Source organism: Onthophagus taurus, chromosome 6 (genome assembly GCF_036711975.1).
Source record: "Onthophagus taurus isolate NC chromosome 6, IU_Otau_3.0, whole genome shotgun sequence".
NCBI lineage: Eukaryota > Metazoa > Arthropoda > Insecta > Coleoptera > Scarabaeidae > Onthophagus > Onthophagus taurus.
The window spans coordinates 16,285,310-16,309,089 of NC_091971.1; the positions used below are offsets into that span (position 1 = coordinate 16,285,310).

Here is a 23,780-nt window from a genome sequence, read left to right on the forward strand (position 1 = left end):
TTAAAATAAAATAGGCAACCAAATATACATCAATTAAAACGTCAACAACAAAGTCTTGAAGAACTGTCATTTGTGTTATTTCTTCGTCAAAGTTATTAGTTTTCTTAATAATGCCGTACGCTAATCAACCTTCTGTACACATAACTGATTTAACGGATGAAAACGTAAAGTTTTACATAGAAGACACCGAATTAAGGTAAATTTTAAATATAACCTAACAAAACTAAACATAACCTAAATATTTAGCGTCGCGAATAGCATAAGAAGAGTTTTAATAGCTGAAACTCCAACTTTGGCTATTGATTGGGTAAAGTTAGAGGCGAATTCGACGGTTTTAAGTGACGAATTCCTGGCGCATCGAATTGGTTTAATTCCGTTGATATCTGACGACGTAGTTCAACGTTTACAATATCCAAGAGATTGTATTTGTACCGATTTTTGTCAAGAATGTAGTGTTGAGTTTACGCTGGATGTAAAATGTACTGATGATCAAACTAGGCATGTTACAACAGCTGATTTAAAATCAAGCGATTCGAGAGTTTTACCTGTTACTTCAAAGCATAGAGATGAAGATTCTGCTGAGTATGGTGATACTGATGAAATTTTACTTATTAAGTTGCGTAAGGGGCAAGAGCTAAAGATGAAAGCTTATGCTAAGAAAGGTAAATTTTTGTTTTGTAAAGAGAAGAAGTTTTTTTTATTTTTATCATTTAGGTTTTGGAAAAGAACATGCAAAATGGAATCCAACTGCTGGAGTTTGTTTCGAATATGATCCAGATAATGCAATGAAACATACTTTGTTTCCTAAACCAGATGAATGGCCCAAAAGCGAATATAGCGAATTGGATGAAGATCAGTGTAAGAATTATTACGATTTTTTAATTAATATAATAATAATAATTTATTGTCTCCAGAAGATTACAATATTACAAAAAAGAACTACATTATCTCTAACTAATCTAAATCCTACCCCTTTTCCCAGCCTCTCAGTGTCTCCCTACATGTTTCACCTCTTTCAACTCACTACACTCCTACTTTGGTAGCCCCTCTATTTTTTTATTAATTTTATTATATTTTGGATTATACCTGCTTTCTCTTATCGCCGTCCTTCCCTCTTGCATTCCCACATCCCTGCTCTCCAGTTGTTTCCACATCTCAATCCTCTCTTTTCTTTCCCTGTTCACTTCTTCAGTTGAATATCCCACCCTTCTGTAGTATTCCTAACTTTTTCGCTACCCATAACGCCCCTTACTTGCCTCAATTTGTCTGTAGCACTCCCCCAAGATTTTACAATGTCCTCTACCTTCCACCCTCTCCTCAAAACGCACCGCTCGCTTACCCGTCTCCACCCTCACCTTATTTACCTTCATTTCTTCCCTGACTATACATACAGGTGTTTCTAAATTGATGCGAAAGATTTCATGGGGTGATTTTTCAACGAAAATTAATGGGGGTGTCTTTCATATAACTTTTGTTCAAAACCCCTTCTCCTCCAAGTTATAGCCCTCTAAAGTTTAGGTAAAAAATCTGCAACTTTCTTATCTCTTGACATTTTACAACTAACTAATTGTTAGTTTGATCACAAAAAATAAAATAATGCTGAGATCAATTTGACATAACTTCATTTTTTTGACTTATAATAATCAATCTATGAATTAATTCACCTGAGCGTGTATTATTTTATTTTTTTGTGATCAAAGTATCAATTTTAGGAGAAAATGACAAGACACAAAAAAGTTGAACATGTATTGAATCCCTCTATTTAAATCAAGTTTTTAAAGATAAAAACGAGACGCATTAAAAAGTTTTGATGCAAAGTATTATAAGAGTTGATTTTTTCACCCCCTTGTAATAACATTTTAGGGTTATAAAAATCGTCACTTTATTTATTTATTATTTATCTGCCAAATTTCATTCTTCTAAATACCTCCATAGTGGATTTAGTAAACAAAAACAATTTTTTCTCCTAACTTTAGATTGCTGTAACTCGGTGGGGAAAAAGTTATATGAAAGACCCTCCATAATTTTTGCTGAAAAATCACTCCTTGAAATTCTTCGCATCAATTTACGAAGACCTGTATATCCCTGAGTCTCCCTAGCCAACCTCAACACCCACATCCTCTAAGAGCCCTTGTTCCTTCCATCCCCATATCTCCACCCCATACATCATTACGCTTTTTAGCAAGCTTTCAAACATTAATTTCCTTTTTCTCACATCTTTCCCAAATATCGTCTGTCCAAACCTGTCCCATAACCTTATTCGCTCTCGCAGCCAACATTCCAATATCCTCCCTCTTTGTTGGTCTCTTTAACTGTGTAGCCCCAGTATGTGTACTCCATCACTTCCTTAATCACTAATCACCCTCCCCTCCCATCTCCAGTCGTCAGTTTTCCTTCGACCCCCTTTACAGAACTTTATCATTTTCGTTAATATAATATAACTATTCATATGGAATATAAAAGGTGTAGAATGAGACACCGAAGGCGACTAAGTAGTAAAATACGGGGTGTGCCATTTAAAAAAATTAAGTTAAAACTTCCAAATTTCGAAAAGTTAACGTGCCATAGTAAAGTCTAGGCAGCCAAAACATACTCCATCATGTTGCTTAAGCATGTTCTGAATCCTAAATTGATATCCCAAAAATCGAGTGTTCTCTGATTTTTTGAACAAATGTCTGCTGGAGCAGATTTTTCTAGAAAAATTCGAATAATTCGAGAACGGCCGAATCAAATTGCAAAAAGTAAAGTTATTTATAAACATTGAAAACAGACAAATCCAAATATGTAAAAATATACATGCTATTCCATTTGAAAAAACAAATTAGGTGGCGTCTTCCGGTATAACCGGAAGTGCTTGAAATCTGAAAATATTTTAGTCGAAGAGAACGCAATTGATAATACTTAAGTCTGAATTCTCAAATTTTTATTTTGGCCAGAATCCCAGAAACGTCTAATGACCGGTCTCGCTAAGACAACACCTAACTTGTTTCGTAGAGTGAACATGCCTAAATGTTGAAAATATTCCCTCAACAGAAGCTGATGAATAAACTGCACACCAAAATTGCTTTAATATTGGCAGTACCTTCTCTACTTCAGCAATATGTTTTTGTGACATCCACCATTCTAAAGCACTTACATTACTTAAGACTTATTCTGAAAACATTACTGATAAAAATGGTTCTATTTTTGCTTGTAGTTTTATAGTTAGCGGTAGTAAACCGGTATTGGCGTACATTTCCTTTATTGTATTTAAAGCCTCCTCTTTTTCTACAGATGTTAGACAACATCCACTAGTATAACCTCATTTAAAAACAAATAAAAATACGTGCTTTCGCTATGAAATGATGAAACAAACTGAAGTTTTATTCCAAATATAAACAATAATAATTTTCATGACAACGCCATGGTATAATGATAAAAACAAATATTTGAACTTGAAATCGACCCCCATTATTGGGATCTCAGAAACCATAAGAGATATAGAAATGGTTAAATGGGGGCAAAGTTGCGTATCTTAGAGTTCATCATTTTTCAACTAAGTTTTTGGATCTAGCCGTTTTAGTTTATAAAATGCTATTGATTTTGCCCAAATCAGGTGGGTTCTGTGACGGTAATGCTACACAGTTTATCAAAAACTTTCATTTTTACTGATGTTTGAACAGTATGTTTGAAACATTTTTGTATATTGTAGAGTCTATTTCCTTTTTATTCTCGTCACACACTTTTAATAGTTTCTCCCATTGGCTTACATATACTTCCAAACAATCTGCCATACTATTCCACCTCACATCACTTGGCAGCACAAATGCTTTTCCATCAAGCTGTCTGTATTTGGCTCTAGCTAATTGGTTATTTCTAAAATATTTTATAATTTGTGTAACGTGCTCCTTAATATTTGTTACTTCTAAATCTTTGCAAAGTAGGTTTAAAAGGTGAGCTGAACACCCATAAGTTATCATTGGTGCAATTTCTCTTGTATGGTTCTTCTCATTGGCGCTATATTAGCAGTATTATCTGTAACAAGTGATGTGACATTACAGTTGTATTTTGATTTACATGAGGAAATCATATTGCATGCAATATCAGTTAAATAGTCGCTTATATAGGGATTTCCGGATGTATCTACATATAGTTTCATATAAAAAAGAGTGTGCAGTTTCAGTGGTTATGCTAGCGCATTTATACTATAGGTTCATTCACGCCGTTTTCTCTTCTTTATAAATTTGTTCCAAAAGTGTCGTAGAAATTGTTTAGCCCAAAGGGGGATTATAACCAGGTTTTAACAATTCAATTGCTTTCTTCACTTGCCACTCGTCCATATATTTAAAGCTGCTGTTTGTTGCCCTGATCACTACCAGGATCGCGAGGGCAACATATGCCAGTGCATGCACCTTCCTCCTTCCGATCCCCCCTCCCCCATCCGTCTTCTATGTCTGCAGTGTACAAAGCAAAGAGGACAGGACTAAGCAAGTAACGATTCTTTATTTATTATTTATTTTTGTTTTAGATGAATCATCTTATAACCCAGAAGCAAAACCAAACAAGTTTTTCTTTAATGTGGAATCTTCTGGTGCATTAAAACCTGATAATATTGTAACCATGGGTGTAGCTATGTTAAAGGATAAATTATCCAACCTTCAAACTCAACTCAGTCATGAATTACAAACGGATGCCCTTGCTATATAAAAATTAGTTTTAAGAATTTGTATTGTAACCTTTTAGGTATAAATAAAACAAGTAATTTTATGTTTTAATTTAATTATTAATATTGAAAACTCGCTAACATTATTTTTTCTCTTCCTCTAACTGCTTAATCCTTTCTTGAAGTTGTGAAACCATGATATTTGATCGAGCGTTTAATTGTGAAGCTAAATGACCACCAACGTTATTTAAAGTTTGTACAAATTCAGATTGGGCTGTAATTAAATTAGGGATTGCTGCATATTTCATTAAATCATCCCTGTTTAGAAATTTTCCTTCAACAATCGCAGCTAATAAAATTAAAGCGGGGTATTTTTTATTAATATTTAACACTTTTTTAATTTCTACTTGAGGAGAAAATAAAATCATGTTATGTGACACATAAAAATCCAAGATATTCTCGAATTTAGTTCCTTTCACTGCCATTTCTAAGGTTTTTTTCCCACATCCTTTTAGTAACATATCCTGCTTTTTAAACAATACTCTTGCCATAACCTCATCGTCTCCACTGATAGGGTTTTTATGAAAAAATATAATCATTTTTGCTCCATTAAAGTTCCCCAATAATTCATTAGCTAAAATCCTTTGGTAGGGGTTTTCTTCCTCGGTGTCTTTATTAGAGTATTTCACATCTTTTTCACATGATTCATATAAAGGTTTTCGTTCTTTCTTTTTAAAATATTGCTGTGTTAAAGCTATCATTTTAGCTTTTTCAAAATGAGGAGGTTTCGGTCTTTGAATGTTTATTTTACCTCTAAATCGTTTTATTTGATTTAAAGCGTTTGTTGGGCGTAAAATTTCTAAAAAAAACCAAAATTTTTATTTAATTTGAGGTTATGTTATATATAATTTTATATTATTGTTTTAATCTAAACTTTATAATAACATTTAAACTAACCTGTCCGTATAATTGATAACATTTTCTGATATATTTTTCAAATATATTTAGATTTTATTGAAAAAACACAATTTTTATCCTTTTTTTGAGGTTATATCACTCAACATATGTCAAAAACAAACTTAACCTCACTTAATTCAAAAAATTAAAAATGGATTTAGAATGTATTAATACAATAGATTGCAATCAAGGAGCTATAAGAGCGGTTCGATTTAATGTTGATGGAGCTTATTGTTTAACATGCGGTTCAGATAAGAAATTAAAACTTTGGAATCCTTATAAAAGCCTTTGTTTAAAAACTTATGGGGGTCATGGAAATGAAGTTTTAGACGCGGCAGGATCATGCGATAGCGGGCAAATTATATCTTGTTCGAGCGATAAATCGGTTATTCTTTGGGATGTCTCAACAGGGCAACCATTAAGGCGATTTCGAGGTCATGCCAGCACTGTTTCTTCAGTCAAATTCAATGAGGAATCTACCTTGGCGATATCTGGAAGTCATGATAACACTGTGATGATTTGGGATTTAAAATCGCGAAGAAACGAACCTGTCCAAACTTTAAATGATGCTAAAGATTGTATCAGTTCTGTTCAAGTAACAGATTATGAAATTTTAACAGGTTCTATTGATTGTTCAATAAGAAGATATGATATACGTAATGGACAGATGTTTTCTGATTTTATAGGAGGTAAAATTTGTTGATTTTTATTGATATTTAGTGATTTATATAATTTTTTTAAGCTGCCATAACTTCTGTTAATATAACCAATGATGGTCAATGTATTTTGGTAAGTACAGCTGATAACAGTGTGAAATTATTCGATAAAATAACAGGAGAGATGTTATCTGAATACATTGGACATAAAACTGAAGATATAAATGTTGAAAGTTCAGTAATGGCCAATGACAGCATTGTTATTTCTGGTTCAATCACTGGAGAAATGTGGTGCTGGGATTTAGTTTCTGGTAAAGTGATCAAAAGATATGAACATACATTTAGAAAAGTGTTGAATTCTTTATGTGTTCATCCTAGGAAGGATATTGTAATGACCGCTTCTGTTCACACTGTTAAAGTTTGGGGAAAACCCAGTGATTTACAAGTATTAAATTCTATTGTTAATGATGATTAGTAATAGGAACAAAAAAAAGAATTTGTATTGTATTACTCTTTTTATTAACTTTGAATTTTTGTATTAATAACAATTTTTAATCAAACATAATCAGAAAAACAATACAAATCACAGTACAAATTGAAATAAAATTGAGCATTTCAAAAAACTCTCGTCTAATCTCAATGGATTTTGACAGTAATTGGAACGTTGGGGGTAATAACAAAAAAGTACAGTTGCAAACAACATTTAAACCATTAATGCAATTTAACCTTAAAACATATTTTATATGTTAATGTAAAATTTAAGTGAATAAATAATGAGATTTAATGGTTCAAATTGAATATTCGCAATTGTAGTTATTTTTAAAATATAAGCACACGAAAATTCTTGTACTTTAGACTAAATAAATGCCAAAGACTTTATTTTAGACATTAATGGCAAAATTTGCGTTATAAGCGTTTGCTAATCTAGTTAAAGTCTCAGCTGCATCTAATTCTTCTCTCCCATGTTGTTGATAATTCCCCCCATCATAATTATTCTTAATTTTCTTCTTTTTTTGCGTTTTCGTCAACGTCCAATGCAAATAATTTTTTTCACTCGGTCTAAAATTAGCTGCACTTTCCCTCCATTTCGATATAATAGAGGGTTTAGCGATTTCATCCTCATAATTATTATTATTTGAAGACGTATTTTCAACCTTTTGGCAATCTCTTAAATATTTCTCCATAATATGACTTTTATATTTATTTGCTTGCTGAGGAACTTCTTGAATATCGTTTTCCGTGGTTGAACTGATATAATAGCATTGAGCTTGAATGTTATTATTCTCACCTTCTATCGTATAACAATGATCCAAAAGATTTTTATCGAGAAATTCGTCGTTTTCCCGTGCAAACGAATTTTGCCGAACGAAATCTTCGTACTGTTCAGCATCTATTTCAACGGAATGATGTTGAACGCTATCATCTTCCCAGATGCTATCATCGGAACAAATACTAAAATGTTCTACGTTTCCTTGAACTTGACTGTTGTAGGTTTTAATTAAGTAACCCCAAGTTTTTCTTTGTGGTTCTTTTCCCGCATTTTTTAATTTTCTTCGCCAATTTGCAAACCAATTACATACCTAAAATAAATACAAGAAATCTCAGTTAAGTTGGTAATCTTATGTGATTATATAAAAACAATAATTTATCAATCGTTTCACCACAAAAGATCTACCGACAACAAGCCGCAGTATAGCTCTTATCTTACACTTTTTATCAACTGATCAAGATAATGTCTGAAAATGTAATTGATACTAATTTAATGCAAAGTTGTTTGAGCTTGCTACTATCTCAAATAACACAACATTCTATCTAAATGAAGTGATGTGAAAGGTTTTTATCTCTTTATGTTATGGAAACAGAGATTTTTATAAAAACTTTTTTGGTTTAAGATAATACACGACAAAAATTGCAAAAATCCGAGCAGCATCATTAAAAGACAAGCTTTTTATCATATGGAATATATAATATTGATGAGAGGAGTGCTGTCGACTACAGCCTCTAAATATTGATTTTTGATTCTATATTTACTTTATTTATTTAATACATACAGTTGAGCATGGAAACGGGACGAACCCGAGAAAAATACATCAAAATATATAGAATTTACGTATATAAACTAATTATCATGATAGCGAGTCGCAAAAGACATCAAATTCCGCTCTACGATGCAAATGGTCGCACGTGCGCGCCATTCACAACATGGGAGAGTTCTGGAAGACATGGGAAGACATTCGTACAAGGAGTAGGCATGTAAAATAAATAATCGAGCCAAAGACGCCGGGGAAGAACACGAAAATTAACGACTTCAAAAAGGCTATGAGAATCAATACTACCATTAATGATTTTATGGAATGTCAAACCATTTCCACATGAACGACGTTGACGGAGCGATAAGAAGTTGAAGGAGGCACAAATGTTGCTTTTAAAACATAGATACTTTAGGAATTTCTTTTGAATCATGTCAATTCTGGTATTTGATATTGGGGATTCCAAACGAAGCTGCAGTAGCTTAAAACGCTATGCACATACGCAAAATATATCTTTGCTGTCATTTTTTGACATTTAAAGCTGTCACGGCGATTTAATATTTTCAGAAAACGCATTTTTCCCGATTTTTTTCTTATACAACCATATGATTTGATATGTTCATCGCATAGAGCAGAGGTGGGCAAACAGTCGATCGCGAAGAGATCGGCAGGAGATCACAAAAGTTTTTCAAATACTATTTAGTGAATATAAACCTAATTTTAATAAACTCAGTGATAAAATGGAATGCCATGCGTCCACATCCAAAAAATGAATTATATATATTGATATGAATAAATAATTTAATTACCATTCAATGCGTTATTTTTTTCCTATTTCTGAAAATGTCGATCGCCATTAACCAGGTAACATTTACGTCGATCATTGAACATTAAACTTTGCCCACCCCTGGCATAGAGGGACTTATCCTCTATCAAAGTATGCAAAAAAACATATGCATCCCATTTAAAATAACAATATTGGTTGCCATAGCAACGAAACAAAAACAACACAAACAAGCAAATACCGACAAAAAATGCGTATTTGAAACATTTTTCTTTAAAACCACAAATGGCGAAATTATTGGCTATATCTAGACATTTGACACACCTGTATAATCGGCGCTTTGCCCAAAAAATTAAAGGTATACCATTCGGCAGCAAGACACAACAAATAATATCAGCGGAATTTGATAAAAAGAAGCATGCATAAAAACCCTTGGCTCAGCAGAGTTAAAACTGTTATGCCTACGTAAGAAGAAGGTCCACTTAATGCATAAATCCAACAAAACACCAAGAAACTACATCAAATACACACACATAAGGAACACAGCAAACAACAGAATAACAGAGATAAAGAGAGTACATTGGGGGAGTTTAGCAAAAAAATCAAAAATGCAAATCTGGGAAATGTTGAGATCAACAAAAAAGGAAAATAAACGGAACAGTGACTTAAAATAACATTTCAACGGTCAAGTGAAGCAGCCACTTTCAAGGTTTGTGTACAGAAAGAAAAATGATGATGTAATATCTACTGAAAAAGTAAGACTAGAGAAAGCAGATGCTGCGGAAGTTGAAGAAATAGAACAGTTCACAACGGAGGAAATGGCACTACAGATAAAAAGCCCTAATGAGCTGTTGAAGTGCAGGATATAGAAGCTTCAGACAGCTGGATAAACGGTATCACTATTGAACTCTTTAAGAAAGGAATATCCTCAGACAATTACCGAAAATTTTGCATCCTAGAAAACAGGTTAAAGGTCGACGCGGTTTTTGTAGTAAACCAAGTAGGGGAGAAAGCAAAGTCAACCTAATATAAACAATGTCACCACAATTAAAGAAATACCCTTTAATGTGGATGTGAGGCAGGCTAATAGAGTCAGCTCACTGCTCTTCAACAACTTAATGGACGAGATCATAGAATAAGTGTGTAAGGTATAATACGGATAGCTAAAAATCATATGCTACGCTGACCACGCAATATTGACAATGACAATGCATACAAAAACGAAAATTATGATAATAGCTAGAGATGGGCAGAGTTATAAACTAAAAGTGAACGAACACATGATAGTGCAAGTAACAGTCCACACTTATTTGGGCGTATATGTCGTCTTATGGAGAACTCAAGTATAACGTGAGAAAATTTGTGAATAAGTCAGTCAGAATTGAGTTGGTTTAAAAGTTCTGTACAGTTCTGAAACTTTCTGTCCATGCATATTGCATATTATACGTATGCGCGGAAAGGTGCAGAACTGTTCAAAACTAGAGAACTAGAGAACCAAAACAGATCTAATATTTACCGAGACCAAAGTGACTGTGTACAACGCCTGCTCAAATCAATAGTAATGGTGCAGTGTTGTTCTACAACATCAAGCAGTAGGCATCTCTCTAGTCTAACGAAAAGCAGCGAATCGTTTAAAATGATTCATTGCCTCACGTACACAGTAGTGCTTTTGTATACCGAACATAATCAAAGTAATGTTAAGTTGAATTTAAGACACGATTTAAATTTATCCAAAGTTATTTAAGTTATCCTTTACTCGCAGAAGATTAATTAATTATTTGTAGCACCGGAAATGTGATTTTTTTAAATAAAGGCAACCCAACCCAATTTGTTTCAAAAAACAACTAGTTTAAAAAAAATTGATAACTGCGTCCCTAATTAAGCTAAAGTGATCAAGTTAGATGTAAACTAAAGCTCAATCTTTGTAGAATGTTTGTGACAAATGTCGTTTTTTCAATATTTGTAGCACCGGAAATATGCTTTTGTTAAATAAAGACAACCCAACCCAATTTCACACATTTTAATTTTATACAAAATTGTCTAAAATATTCAAAACGTATCTAAAATTATCAAAATTTCACAAAATAGTTCAAAATGTAACTGAAATTATGTATACTTGTTCAAAATTAATTAAAAGCGCAAAATTTTATAAAATTGCCTAAAATGATCAAATTGAATTTAGAATTATCAAAATGTGTCTAAAATTATCTAAATTCCCTTGAATAATCCTTGTTTTCCAATGTATCCAAAATGACTACTAATTTTATCTCGAAAAAACCATTCACAATTTTTGAATTAAAACATAAAAGTTTTACAATGTTAAAAAATGAAAGATAATACAAGCTGTGTTTACGTAGTTAATACAAATTTTTGCGATTTTAAATAATTAAATAAGTTTTTCTAATTCGCGACGGTAACGAAAGCTCTAACAGTACTCAAACGGGTGCTGTAATGAGATTTTAGTAACAGTTTATGGAACCAGTTCAAGTTGGTGACATTGGGTCATTAATTTTTCTAGTTGTCAATGTGACAATTTTTGTTTATGGATGTTTAAACACGTTCTTACCATCGAATGCAAGGTCTATAATGATGAGGACATTGAACTCTGAGCAATTTCTCTTATATTGGGAGATGTACATGAAACATTTTTTTCAGGTGAATACATTTTGTGTTTTGACAATTTCTAATTGTTAATTCAAATTTCTATTTTCAAGTGTTACGGTGTAACCAACTGTTACATACCTATTTCCCTACATTGTCAAAATTTATTTTATTTTTGTTAAAAAAAAGGATAAAAACGCGAATTACAAAAAATAGCATAAAAAACACGTTTCGTAAGACTTAAAGCACTCATTCATTAAAAAACTCGTGGCTTCGCCACTCGTTTTTCAACTTGAATTCGTGCATTTCAAGCGTGTCTTACGAAACTTGTTTTTTAATATACTATTACATTACATAGTCAACATTAAATGATTTTGGACACATTTTGGGCTTTTAAATAATTTTAAACTCATTTGGAACATTTTTGATAATTTTTAGACAACTTTGTACAAGTTTTGCACTTTTTCAGCAAAATTTTTAAAATTCAATGCGTTCAACTCAACTTTTCAAATATCTATTTCGCGAATGGTTTTAAAGCATTCGCTGCTTTTGAATTAACACGGCACTACATGATTCACGGTTCTATTGACGAATGGAAGAAACATAGTAATAGCGAATCGATTAATATGATTCGACATATGAGCCATTCGTTACAGGTCTCGGAGTCGACAATACAGTAATTTAAGAAAGAACACCGCACATGATTAATAGCAACTATTGATGAATGAAGGCAGCACTCAAGCAACGAATCAGCTAATACGATTCACTGCGGGAGTAGGCGAAGTCTCTTCAGCCCACAGTCCATTCCTGTTTGGCCATCACAAATGATATACCAACTGCTAGCTCCACAAACACTTTAGCGATGCCCTCTCGTGCTAGCTAATCCGCCGCTTCATTGCCAGCAACCCCAGAGTGCTAGGTCACTCTGGGGTTGTGTATCAAATCTCGTTGATACACACTGTGTACCAACGAGATGGTGATTTTAAGAACAACCACTGCAAAACATATTATGGGATCATAGGAGAAGAAATTCTAAATTAATATGGTACGGAAGATATGGTAAAATGGATTCGCGCACACAGGAGACTTTACGAGCACGTTTCACCAATAGAAAGGAATAGATTGTAGGATAGAATGGGTAGGACAAGTGACCTTCCGGAAAGAGGAAGAAGAACTTCACAAAACCTGAGAAAATTCTTCAATTTTCTTGAAAATCCCAAGACATTGTTAGAAATACTTTTGAGAATATAATTATACAGGGTGAGCCAGAAAGAATGGGAAATCCGAATACCGGAAATACTACACACCAAAATATGATGATTTAACCTAACATCTCTTATACAAATGTTAGTGGTTTTCGAGGCACAGGGTGTTGAAAGTCTTATTTCGAAATTTCTTGATAATTTTGAAGCTTTTTGTACTATTAACATAAAATTTGGTAGTTTTATGTTTTCGAGCATGAGAAATATTAATTTGAAACTTGCTTTGTTATTGCTCGTAGATTGCTAGTAGGTTAAATCGTCATATTTTGGTGTCTAGTATCTCCGGTATTCGGATTTAGTATTCTTTATGACTAACCCTGTATGATTTTGAAATACTCTTTAGAATATATTGGGAAAACTCTTCTCAAAAATTTCTGGATTGTCTAAAAATCTTTATAAAACTTTCAAATTTAATAAAATCAAGATAATAACCATTGATAATAAGCAAGGAGATTATTAAACTTTTCTAAATATTTTTGGATATGTATAGAATTCATAAATTTTTGAAATCTTTCAAAATATTCTGAAAACAATTAAGAAAATCTTCAAAAATTCTATAATATTTAGGGAAATCCATAAAATTCGCTAAATATCATTGGGAAATTTGATATAAACAACATAAACATTTGAATGTTTATGGTAATTCTTAAAATTCTCTGAACATCTTTGGAAAACTTGTGAAAATCTAAGAAATCTAACCTAAATCCAGAAATTTCTGGATATATTATTTGTATATATTATTTCTAGAGGAGTTCTAGAAATCATTTCAAAATCCTCTCGAATAAATGTTCTGTAATGTGTCTTTTAACATGTTCTACAGGGTGATTTATTAGCTCACCATCAAACTTTGACATATGATAGCTAATCCAATTACCAAAAAAAAATGTTGAATTATGTCCTACTTCAATTATTTACGAAATTATAACACTTTAAAATTTTAATTTTTATATCATAATTAACTGCTACATTTTTTTTTAAATCACATAAATATTACAAATATTGTTCAAAATAGCCTCCTGCTAGAATACATGCTTCACAACGACGAATTAAAGAATTCTTCAGCCGAATTAAAATGTCTGGTTGATTTCTTATTTCAGTATCAGCCATTTGTATTCTGTTTAATAACTGTTCTCGTGTGTTAATTTCCACATTATACACAATTTGTTTCATTTAACCCCATAAGTAGAAACCCAATGGATTAAGGTCGGGGGATCTAGGTGGCCAAGCAAATGGACCATTATTACCAATCCACTTGTGTGGAAAATATTGGTTTAACCACTCGACAACTACTCTTCCGCGATGAGGTGAGGCACCATCGTGCTGGTACCACATATTTTGAATTACATTAAGAGGTATATCTTCAAGTAAATCAAAAAATGTCCATCAAGTACATGCAAACCTAGTAAACTGTTGTTACATATTCTACCCCAAACGTTGATGCTGAAACGTTGTTGAAATTTCCTTGGTCTAATCGCATGCGGATTTTGTAATGCCCAGATATGTTCATTATGGTAAATATTTATACCATCTCGTGTAAAACATGATTCATCTGTCCAGCGAACATTTGAAATGAAGTCATTATTTTGGGCATATTGCTGCAATAACCATTCACAAAATGCTAACCATTGCTGATTATCTCCTGGCTGTAGAGCATAACATTCTGTTTACGATGCAGATGAAGGACTTTGCCGTTCAATACGCGCCATGCAAAATTTTGACTTACCTGTATGTTGTGTGCTATTCTTCGAGTGCTGATGGAAGAATTATCAATGATAGCTTCAATCAATAGCTTTTGCTGGAGCAGCATTACCTGTTTCTCGAAGTTTTCTGAAAGAATCGCTAAAAACTGAATAATATGGCAAATGACGATGTGGAAATCTTTCTTGATATTCTCGTACTGAGTGTCGAACATTTCCATTGCAAAAACCATACACGAAAATTATATCAGCTTACTCTTCAGTGCTATAAGCGTAGATTTGAGTTTCTTCTTGTATGTAATAATTAAACCTTACAGCAAACTGACATATTACAATGACAACTTTGTTTGTGTTGAATGTTAGATTTTACCGACTATTAATAAATTTGCTGCAGGAAACTTTAAAGTGTTATAATTTCGTAAATAATTGAAATAGGACATATGGTCATTAACATTTTTTTTTGCTAATTGGATTAGCTATCATATGTCAAAGTTTGATGATGAGCTAATAAATCACCTCTTCTCAAAAAATGTTTTGACATTTTCTGGAAAGTCTAAAAATCTTTATAAAACTTTCAAATTTAATAAAATCACCAAGAACCAATAACCAAGAAAATTATTAAACTTTTTTGAATATTTTTGGATATACATAGAATTCATAAATTTTTGAAATCTTTGAAAATATTCTGAAAACAATTAAGTATCCTAGAAAATCTTCAAAAATTCTTAAATATTTATGGAAATCCATAACATTCGCTAAATATCATTGGGAAATTTGATATAAACAACATAAACCTTTGAATGTTTATGGTAATTCTTAAAATTCTCTGAACATCTTTGGAAAACTTGTGAGAATCTAAGAAATCTAACCTAAATCCAGAAATTTCTGGATATATTTGTTAACTCCTCTAGAAATCATTTCAAAATCCTCTCGAATAAATGTTCTGTAATGTGTCTCTTAACATGTTCTAGATAGTAATTATGTTTTTTTGCAAGTGTTATGTTTCAATGAAACCGCAATGTTAATTTAAACAAAAGTTAATTAGTGTAATAGTTTGGATTTATTAAAAAATTTGTTAAAAAGACTTTAAAAAAATATTCTTACTTGAATATAAGTTAATCCTGTTTGGAGAGCCAAAGCTTTTTTTTCATCCCGATTCGGATAAGGATTATCTCGTCTCCTCACCAACCATCCTTTGAGGAACCTTTTAATTTCCGGTGTAAAAAGTCGTTTAGGTGGTCGCCGTTCTTCCCCAAAATTTCTCCTGAAATCCGTTTTTTTTTGGTTTCGTCTTAAACTTAAATATCGTTTCGAGAAAGATTTTCAATTTTCATCACACGTTGGTTAAAAAATAAATAAACAAGAACAAAAAAAATACAAAAACCATTTTTAGTATTAAATAATAATTTTAGGATCATCAGAAAAACAGCAAAATCACACGAACCATATCAAGCTGACCTGTTGTATTTCTTATTTCTAACAGGTCGCCTCGATCGTTCCTTTCCGTTATCAGCGATGACGACCCTTTCGTCCATGTCTATGCCGGACGATATAAGAAAAAGACAAGAAAATACATATGTAATCTCGGTTCGAGTTTAAAAATAGCGTTAACACGATCGCCTTGTTGAATAAGAGTGAAAACAAGATGGCCTACTCATGAAACAAATCTTGTAAGTTAGCCTATGTCAATTTTTCGGACAAATTGCTTCAAAAATTATATCCCCAAAAACATTTATGAACATTTAAAGTAACATTTACGTTTTAACGGGTTAGTTTGGTGGCAATTTCTAAGCGTTGTTTTCAAAAAACATCATCGCGTTAAAACTGTGTAAATGAGCAACGTGACTCATAAAACATGAACCGCACAAAAACTGAAACCGTATTTATTCATGGAAAATAAATTCACAAGACAGAATCATATTAAAATTAAGGAAAATGAAGGATTGGGTATTTACCTGTTTAATTGTTTTGTGGCTTATTATTATTCAAAACTAGATTTGATTGTAGATGGTGTTTGCAACCGACACCGAATAACAACTAGTTAATTCTGGGGACATCTCGCGCTGCAAGCGTTTTATTTTCAGAGCATCTCCCGCGTCGTGTTTTTTATAATTGCTCTATTTTGTGTCTCGGGTTTCTGGTACGCGCGTCGATTGCGCAAAAACCACACTCTCGAAGGGTTTACGTCGTTCCGTTAACATTTCCATCATCACCTTGTCATCATTTCTTCTTATGGAAAAACGAAATCCTACCTGACAAACGAATGGCAATAACTGCTTCGAAGGACAGACTCGAATTCGAAACAAAAATACCAACCCGAAATCCTATTTATATCACATATATATACATACACATATAAATGTTATGTCTTTTTCGAAAAGATTACTTGTTGTATATTTTGATAAGTTTATCTTTTAATTCATTAAATTTTTTTTATAAGGTGTATTTCAAAAATAAATAAATCAAAAAAATAAGTCTAAAAGAAAATTCTGTATAATTTTGAATCAATACGCACTCAAATTATTGCGGACTCCTTGCCATAGAAAATATTTACTTAGAAGACGAAATACAAGAAGTCGCGAGAGCTGCAATTGCAAGTGTCATCTTGACAACACATATCTTTTTGTCTTAAGTGTTTCTGTTAATTTATTTCCTATTTTGACTTATAATGGCACAATTAAGAAAAATTCTGCGCACATTTTTTCATCATTAAAGAGGAAATTCTCAAAACTGCGAAATCATTAAGAAATCTAAAATATTAGATTTATATTAGATTCTCAAACTAACTTTCACAACTCCATGACGCTTCAATTATCTAAAATGTTTTAATCTTTCATAATCACAACTTAAAGGAATCATTTACATGATCTAACGGTAGGAACAAGTGAGGAATTGCCAAATGAATGAATCTAATGTATATTTTGTAAGGAATTGACGATAACTCCTGAAGATGCTGTATAAACACAGTGAAACCGGTTGAGTGAAAATTAAAAATAAAAATCCATTAAAGTGCAAAAACCGAAGTTTAATTTACACACATAAAATGGAAAGTAAATCACCAAATAATACTAAAATATTAGGTTAAAGTGTTAGTTAATGACGCATTTATCATCCTTCTTATCAAATAAAGCGTTTCCATAAAGAAAAGGAATTTTTCGCCTAACCTAGAAGCGATAAAACATTTCTTTGGAACATAATTTACAACTATATTTTTAGAAATTAGAAATGTCAGAGAATACGTACATGGTGGTTTTCCATGTTGAAATAGCTTTTAAGTATTTAGGTTTGATCTTTGACAGTAAAATTGCCTTCGTGAAAATCCATCCAGACCCACACCAGAAAAAGTAATTAGATTAGAAATCATGTTTATCAACCTGAAAACTATTATGAGATTAATAAGTGGTGCAACTCCTCCACCTAGACTGGAATTTTAATAAATACCTAAATAACATCGTGCTCTCAGTGTTTATGGAACGTGTTCCTGTGCTCTTTGGTACAGCTCAATATGATTTGGAACCGGAGAGGAGACGTTGCTGAGTAGCTAGAGCTCTGTCAGCTGCTCATACGACTAATATCAGTTATTGTCGCATGACATGACAGAACCTATTGTGATCCAATCGTCACCAATCACTGGTATTTCAACACATACGAAGGTGAGACACCAATTGAATTGGGACATGGTCCTTGTGAGGTTAGAAGGAACATCAAGATTAGACAATAATTTTATTAATCTACAAAACAAGTAAGCAAGATGGAAGAAGAAATAGACACAACTGATACACGTTATAATGTGACGTGACAAAAACTCTTATGAATGTAATTATAATTCAAGTTGTAATCCATTGTGCCAGTAGTTACCATTTTTTATTTAATAGTTTTAGGTAGATAGATAGATTCTCTATTGTGTTATTAAGAAAGACTTCTCTTACACTCGTCATCTGGTACATAAAACAAAATTCGTACGGAAATTAGTCTGAAAAAGGAAAACCTCATAACAATACAATGCAATTAATAGAAGCTGACTACAGCAAGCAAAAAATATTCTAGAATATATATACACGGAACAGTCAGAATATTCAATTCATAGAATTTGGTTCTGCAGCATTCGGCAAAGCGCAAACCAAGCATCTCCTTTGCATTTGAAAAGCCGTGCAGCATGAGCAGAATGACCCCAACATAAAATGGCGTAGGACACTTGACACATAAGTGACAATCAAAGTGTCAAGTGGTACTATATTTATCAGATTTCTAACTGCAAAAATACACTTATTTAACTTCCTGACCAAGCTCAGTTCATGAGCTTCCCACGTGGAATTAAGTAGTACTCCTAGATATTTAACCGGCTGAGTGAGATTTGGAGGAATTTTCCGTAAAGCAAACGTCAACGGCTTAGTCTTGGAGGCGTTCACAGCAAGATTATTAGATTCAAACCAAGATAGAAGCCTTCGGGTAGAGCTAAACACAGCCTGATCAAGAGTATTGAAATTAGGGCGGTTATTTATAGTTGCTGTATCATCCGCATAAAGTACAACCTCCGAGCTCTGTGGCAGGCAGCTAGGCATGTCATCAATAAATATCAAAAACAGCAACGGACCTAGTACAGATTCTTGTGGGACTCCGTATTTAACTGTAATTTTATCAGAAGTCTGATTGTTGAAAGAAACATATTGAGTGCACTCCGAAAGGTAAGACTTAAGCAGTAGAAGCTTTTAGTCGAAAGCCTTGGTTGGATCAAAAAGTGATATCTCAGTCAGCAGGTTGTTTTCAAAGCCATTTCTTATGTATTGAGTTAAGGAGTGTATTGCTGAAGTGGTGGACATGCCTCGACGAACAGCAAACTGAGATTATAAGTTTGTTGTCTAAATAGCTTTAGTAACTGTCATTATCAGAAACTAAAGTCATTTATACACTTTTACGGTGCTTAAAAGCATATAAATTGTATAGTTGGTGATGGGTTCTTAGGTGATGAGGATCTTGTTTCTGCCTCTTACTCTCAATACGATTCTTACACTATGCAGGAGCCAAAAAGAAAATATTATTAAATCCGACCCTGCTAGCACTGACAATGTAAGTTCAGAAAACTTGCAGGGTAAATCTGCATCATATCTCTATCTATCATCAAAAGCTCATCCTTTGCGTAATATAAAAAACGAGTTATTTAGCAAAACGAAAGCTTACGAAGAAAATAACTTTCGATTCAAAGGAAACAAATTTATCAGAAACAATAAAACAGCTATATTCAATGGCAGATTCTATTAAATTTTTGTTAGCAGATAATATTGACTTGAGCAGTCGAATCTAAAATCGTTTGAACAATGACATAATTACAAGACAGCAAACGTGATAAAACAAGAAATTAAACGATTTATTGGTCTTGTAATCTTATGTCTTATATGAAGTTCCAACGACAAGATTATATTGATCAAAGCATGTAGTCTTTGTAAGTTTTTACATTTTTTTTATAATAATGAAAAGCCATACTGAAAGATATACAAATATAAAATAGCGAGATGTCTCAACTAATTGATTTGTAGAAACACACATATTAATTGTACCACAAAAACAAGAATAAACAAAAGAACGATAAGGCTCATTATGATGTATACAGCAGAAACGAGACCAGATATATCAAAAACAAGACTTCTTGAGACAACTGAAATGAAAATTCTTAGGAGGATTTCGCGGAAATCCTTATGGGATACAGAGCGAAATGAAGATACATATAAGAATGGAATGGAAAGTAGAAATATTAACAAATGGATACTAAACATAAAACAAGAATGGAATCAACATATTAACAGAACGGCAACCAACAGTCTTGTGCGAGTATTAAGAGACAAATTAGTTATTATTTTAGAAGAAGAAAATGAAAATCCACTTCCATCCATAAAATCATCTGTAGCAAATCCGGTAGCGTTTATAATTAGTTGCGAAAGAAATATTTGAGCAGTTGATGGACAAATTATCTCCACCAAATGTCATCACAAGTTAAACTGTATAATCCTGCAAAACCGTATAAGTAAAGTTAGAAAACTCAGGTTTTAAATTGTCAAGCTTTAACTATAATTTTGATATCTTTGCTTGAGCACAGCAATAAGAACAAAGCAATACATCCTTCAGATGCACCTGATCTCAGGCTCAGTTCAATGGCGTCACTCCACTTACCTCCACAGTTCTGTGACAACTCACAAGATCTTGATTGAAGTGAGTCAATTACCCAAACCTTCAAGTTTATTTATTAATACTTCAGTTTATTATTAAAAATGGCTTGTTGCCTATGAGAACTGTTAGACTCAATCGTGTACCAAATTTGAATATGTCTTATGAAAGGAATTAAAGAAAACGAAATGAGGTAGTTTTGCACAAAAAAAATGCAATTATAGACAGTGTATAGCTGAGAAGGTCTTGGGTTGGTAACAAAAATATTAATCTTTTCGCAGCTCATGTAGGCTGTGACAATAATAACAAAACGTTACCTTTGAAAGGAAAAACAATACAAAAAATCCTGTGCTAGGTGAATAACGTGGTTGATCAAATAGTACCATTAGAACATTGATATCAAACCAAGATGCCCAAAGCTCCTGCCAGACCACAAGTTCTTCTGGATTCTGTACCTACGTTCTGACTACAAATTACTTCAAATTTTCTGTATGCTTCCTGTTTTGATATATATTGAGCATCTAGAATGATTGATAATGGTTCTATATAGGTTCATTACTCAAAATATACATATATCAACATGAATAAAAGTAGATTATAATCGATAATAGATTATAAGAATAAAATCCTGGTTGATTCTCTGTTGATGGTCAACCTCTTTAAAATTTTTCTTTTAAGGCTCATATCTTGTAACCAATATATGCCTAGCCGTCTCTTTAAAGGACGTTCGATACAAATCTCTTTATTCATGTGTAAAGTCAGCTAGAAGAAGAAACTAGAGGATTAAAATTTTCGTAAAACTTGACATAATGTGCTAATTATGTCAAGTTTTACGAAAATTTTCCTCCACATGGGAATATAATCGATGCTCTTTGTGTCTGTTTTATCGATACACAATGATTTTTAGATTGCCGATCATTCAAAATGGCAACTTGTATAGACCTACGACTAATTGGGTACTATTTATTAAGATTTATTATAATTTCATTATGCATATGAAATAGCATAATTATGCAAGACAATCATGATGCTTCTAAAACTCAAAGGGAAGAAAAAAATGAGGAGGAAAAGGACAATATTCGCCTTGAGGTTTTAAAGTTTGCATATAAAAAGCATTGGATTAGGACACAAGGGATCTAGAGATGGACGTAGTTTCATGGCATACCTTTTTTGATGTAAGAACGAACTTATATCTGAAACAACTATTTGCACAAATATTTGATGGCGATATTACCTAACCTAAGAAAAATGTGGTGACATTCTATACACAGAAATCCTTTTTTAGTATTCTTTTGCTTAGTGAATACGTATCATTACCAAAGAGGCGCATATTAAGGGAAACTTCCTGTAATACACGAAGTGAGCTTGTTGCAAGCAACCATCTATATAAAAATAATATTTTGCAGTCTCCCAGTTGTTCGTATTGGTTTGAAACGGGAGATTCAAATCATATCCTCCTCAACTACGATAAATACGAATTATATCGACCGGAATTTATCAGTTCTTTGCTATAGTTTGGTTTCTCCTTGCCAATTTGATACCATTTATTTAAATTACTCCTTGTAAATCTTCAACGTTGTATGCTTTCGTTTTGCGCTGTGGTTTATGGGCTAGGATCCTGCAGAGCCTTGTAAAAAAAACTTATTAAGAGACAAATTTGAATTTATTCTAACAAACATACATTGCTGTGATAATGACATATATACTTTACAAACTGAACCAGAACTTTCAAAGTCACATTTTGGTAAACATGGGTGCAACCCAAGGACAGTAGAATCTAACAGGACTGCTACATCCATTGTTGTGACAACCTGCCCGCAAACTACGTCACACCATTTTCCACGCCCAGCTGTTGTTATGGTCTATGTGTTTGTTGTGTATTTTTAGAGGTTATATCCTAGACGTATTCATATTATTTTTGAAGTTTTATGTTTTTAGACGTATTAATGTCTATCATATAACCTCTAAAAACGCAGACAGTTACCAGGCGTAGCAAATAGTGTGACGTAGAGTGCGGGCAACCAATCCCTAGTGGACTACAAAAATACAATGGATGTAGCAGTCCTGTTAGATTCTACTGTCCTTGGGTACAACCCATGTTTATCAAATACAAACCAATTCGCTATGGTTACAAAATGTGGATGTGGGCAACTATACTAGCAGAATTTGTGTCTAGACTGAAACGTATTAGAGTGAAAAAAGCAAAAATCAGTATTAATTATAAGATGGTTTTGGACTGTTTGTTATATGGCAGTGCACACATAGGTCGTATTCCATATCACATCTTTTGTGACAACTTTTTTACAACTGGGACCGTTGTAAAATTTTTACATGAACTACAGAATAGAAACATTAGTGGAAACAAATGTCCATTTTACCCAAAACTGAAATGAAAAGAAATTCGTCTACAATCAAAATGTTAGGCTTTACAGAACATCTATAAGAAGACGAAAATTGTATTTTTATCTATTTGCTTACTATTTAGCTGTCGCATAACCAAACTCATGGCAGCTTCATCGTGTGCAAGATAAAACTAGATCATTTAATATTTTGATGACAAGGCCCATTTTGATATTCATCATTTCCTCATTAGGCAGAAAAAACAACCGTGTTGCAAAGTGTGTTATAAAAAGTCCAGGAGAAATGTTCTAAATATTCTGTTTTACCATTGGTATTTGAAATAAATATCTTTTACATAATATTCGTATTTATGGATCCTTTTTTAAAGACACGTTTAAAAATCAACTCACACACTTTCTAAGTTATAAATTAAGATATCTTTGTAAATTCTGATTTATCTTGAAAAATAAAGCAGAAATTAAAACAATACATATTTAGATAAAGCAAAATTTAAAAAAATACTCTGTTATTCTGAAAATCTGAATTCTTTTTTGTTGTTAATACACTTTTATGCTCTCGTACTACATTAAGGTTCGGGTTTCCGTTTGTAGGTAATTGTATCATGTGTGGGAATTCGATACGATTTTGAAAA

At 32.6% G+C, this 23,780-nt stretch overlaps 4 protein-coding genes across 5 annotated transcripts; 2 read left to right on the plus strand and 2 right to left on the minus strand.

Annotated features, from left to right (window-relative positions):
• Positions 1 to 31: 31 nt before the first annotated feature.
• On the plus strand, positions 32 to 4,746 carry LOC111423839 (RNA polymerase III subunit RpII33). Its single transcript, XM_023057225.2, has 4 exons — positions 32 to 196; positions 247 to 662; positions 715 to 858; positions 4,508 to 4,746. The coding sequence occupies exons 1-4, from the start codon at positions 111 to 113 to the stop codon at positions 4,684 to 4,686; spliced, it is 825 nt and encodes a 274-aa protein (XP_022912993.1). The 5' UTR covers positions 32 to 110; the 3' UTR covers positions 4,687 to 4,746.
• On the minus strand, positions 4,742 to 5,738 carry LOC111423849 (mitochondrial ribosomal protein L10). The gene is made up of 2 exons (XM_023057235.2): positions 5,600 to 5,738; positions 4,742 to 5,501 (listed from the first exon to the last, which is right to left on the minus strand). Exons 1-2 carry the CDS (start codon positions 5,619 to 5,621, stop codon positions 4,786 to 4,788), a joined length of 738 nt encoding a protein of 245 aa, XP_022913003.1. The 5' UTR covers positions 5,622 to 5,738; the 3' UTR covers positions 4,742 to 4,785.
• Positions 5,697 to 6,762, plus strand: LOC111423818 (WD repeat domain-containing protein 83). Its single transcript, XM_023057191.2, has 2 exons — positions 5,697 to 6,288; positions 6,342 to 6,762. Exons 1-2 carry the CDS (start codon positions 5,751 to 5,753, stop codon positions 6,728 to 6,730), a joined length of 927 nt encoding a protein of 308 aa, XP_022912959.1. The 5' UTR covers positions 5,697 to 5,750; the 3' UTR covers positions 6,731 to 6,762.
• Positions 6,752 to 16,711, minus strand: LOC111423803 (homeobox protein Mohawk). Of its 2 annotated transcripts, XM_023057182.2 has the most exons (4): positions 16,585 to 16,711; positions 16,088 to 16,166; positions 15,734 to 15,893; positions 6,752 to 7,835 (listed from the first exon to the last, which is right to left on the minus strand). In XM_023057182.2, the coding sequence occupies exons 2-4, from the start codon at positions 16,162 to 16,164 to the stop codon at positions 7,137 to 7,139; spliced, it is 936 nt and encodes a 311-aa protein (XP_022912950.1). In that variant the 5' UTR covers positions 16,165 to 16,166; positions 16,585 to 16,711; the 3' UTR covers positions 6,752 to 7,136. The 2 variants fall into 2 exon arrangements, with proteins under 2 accessions (XP_022912950.1, XP_071053128.1); XM_071197027.1 differs by having other exon boundaries at positions 16,088 to 16,588.
• Between the last annotated feature and the right edge of the window lie 7,069 nt (positions 16,712 to 23,780).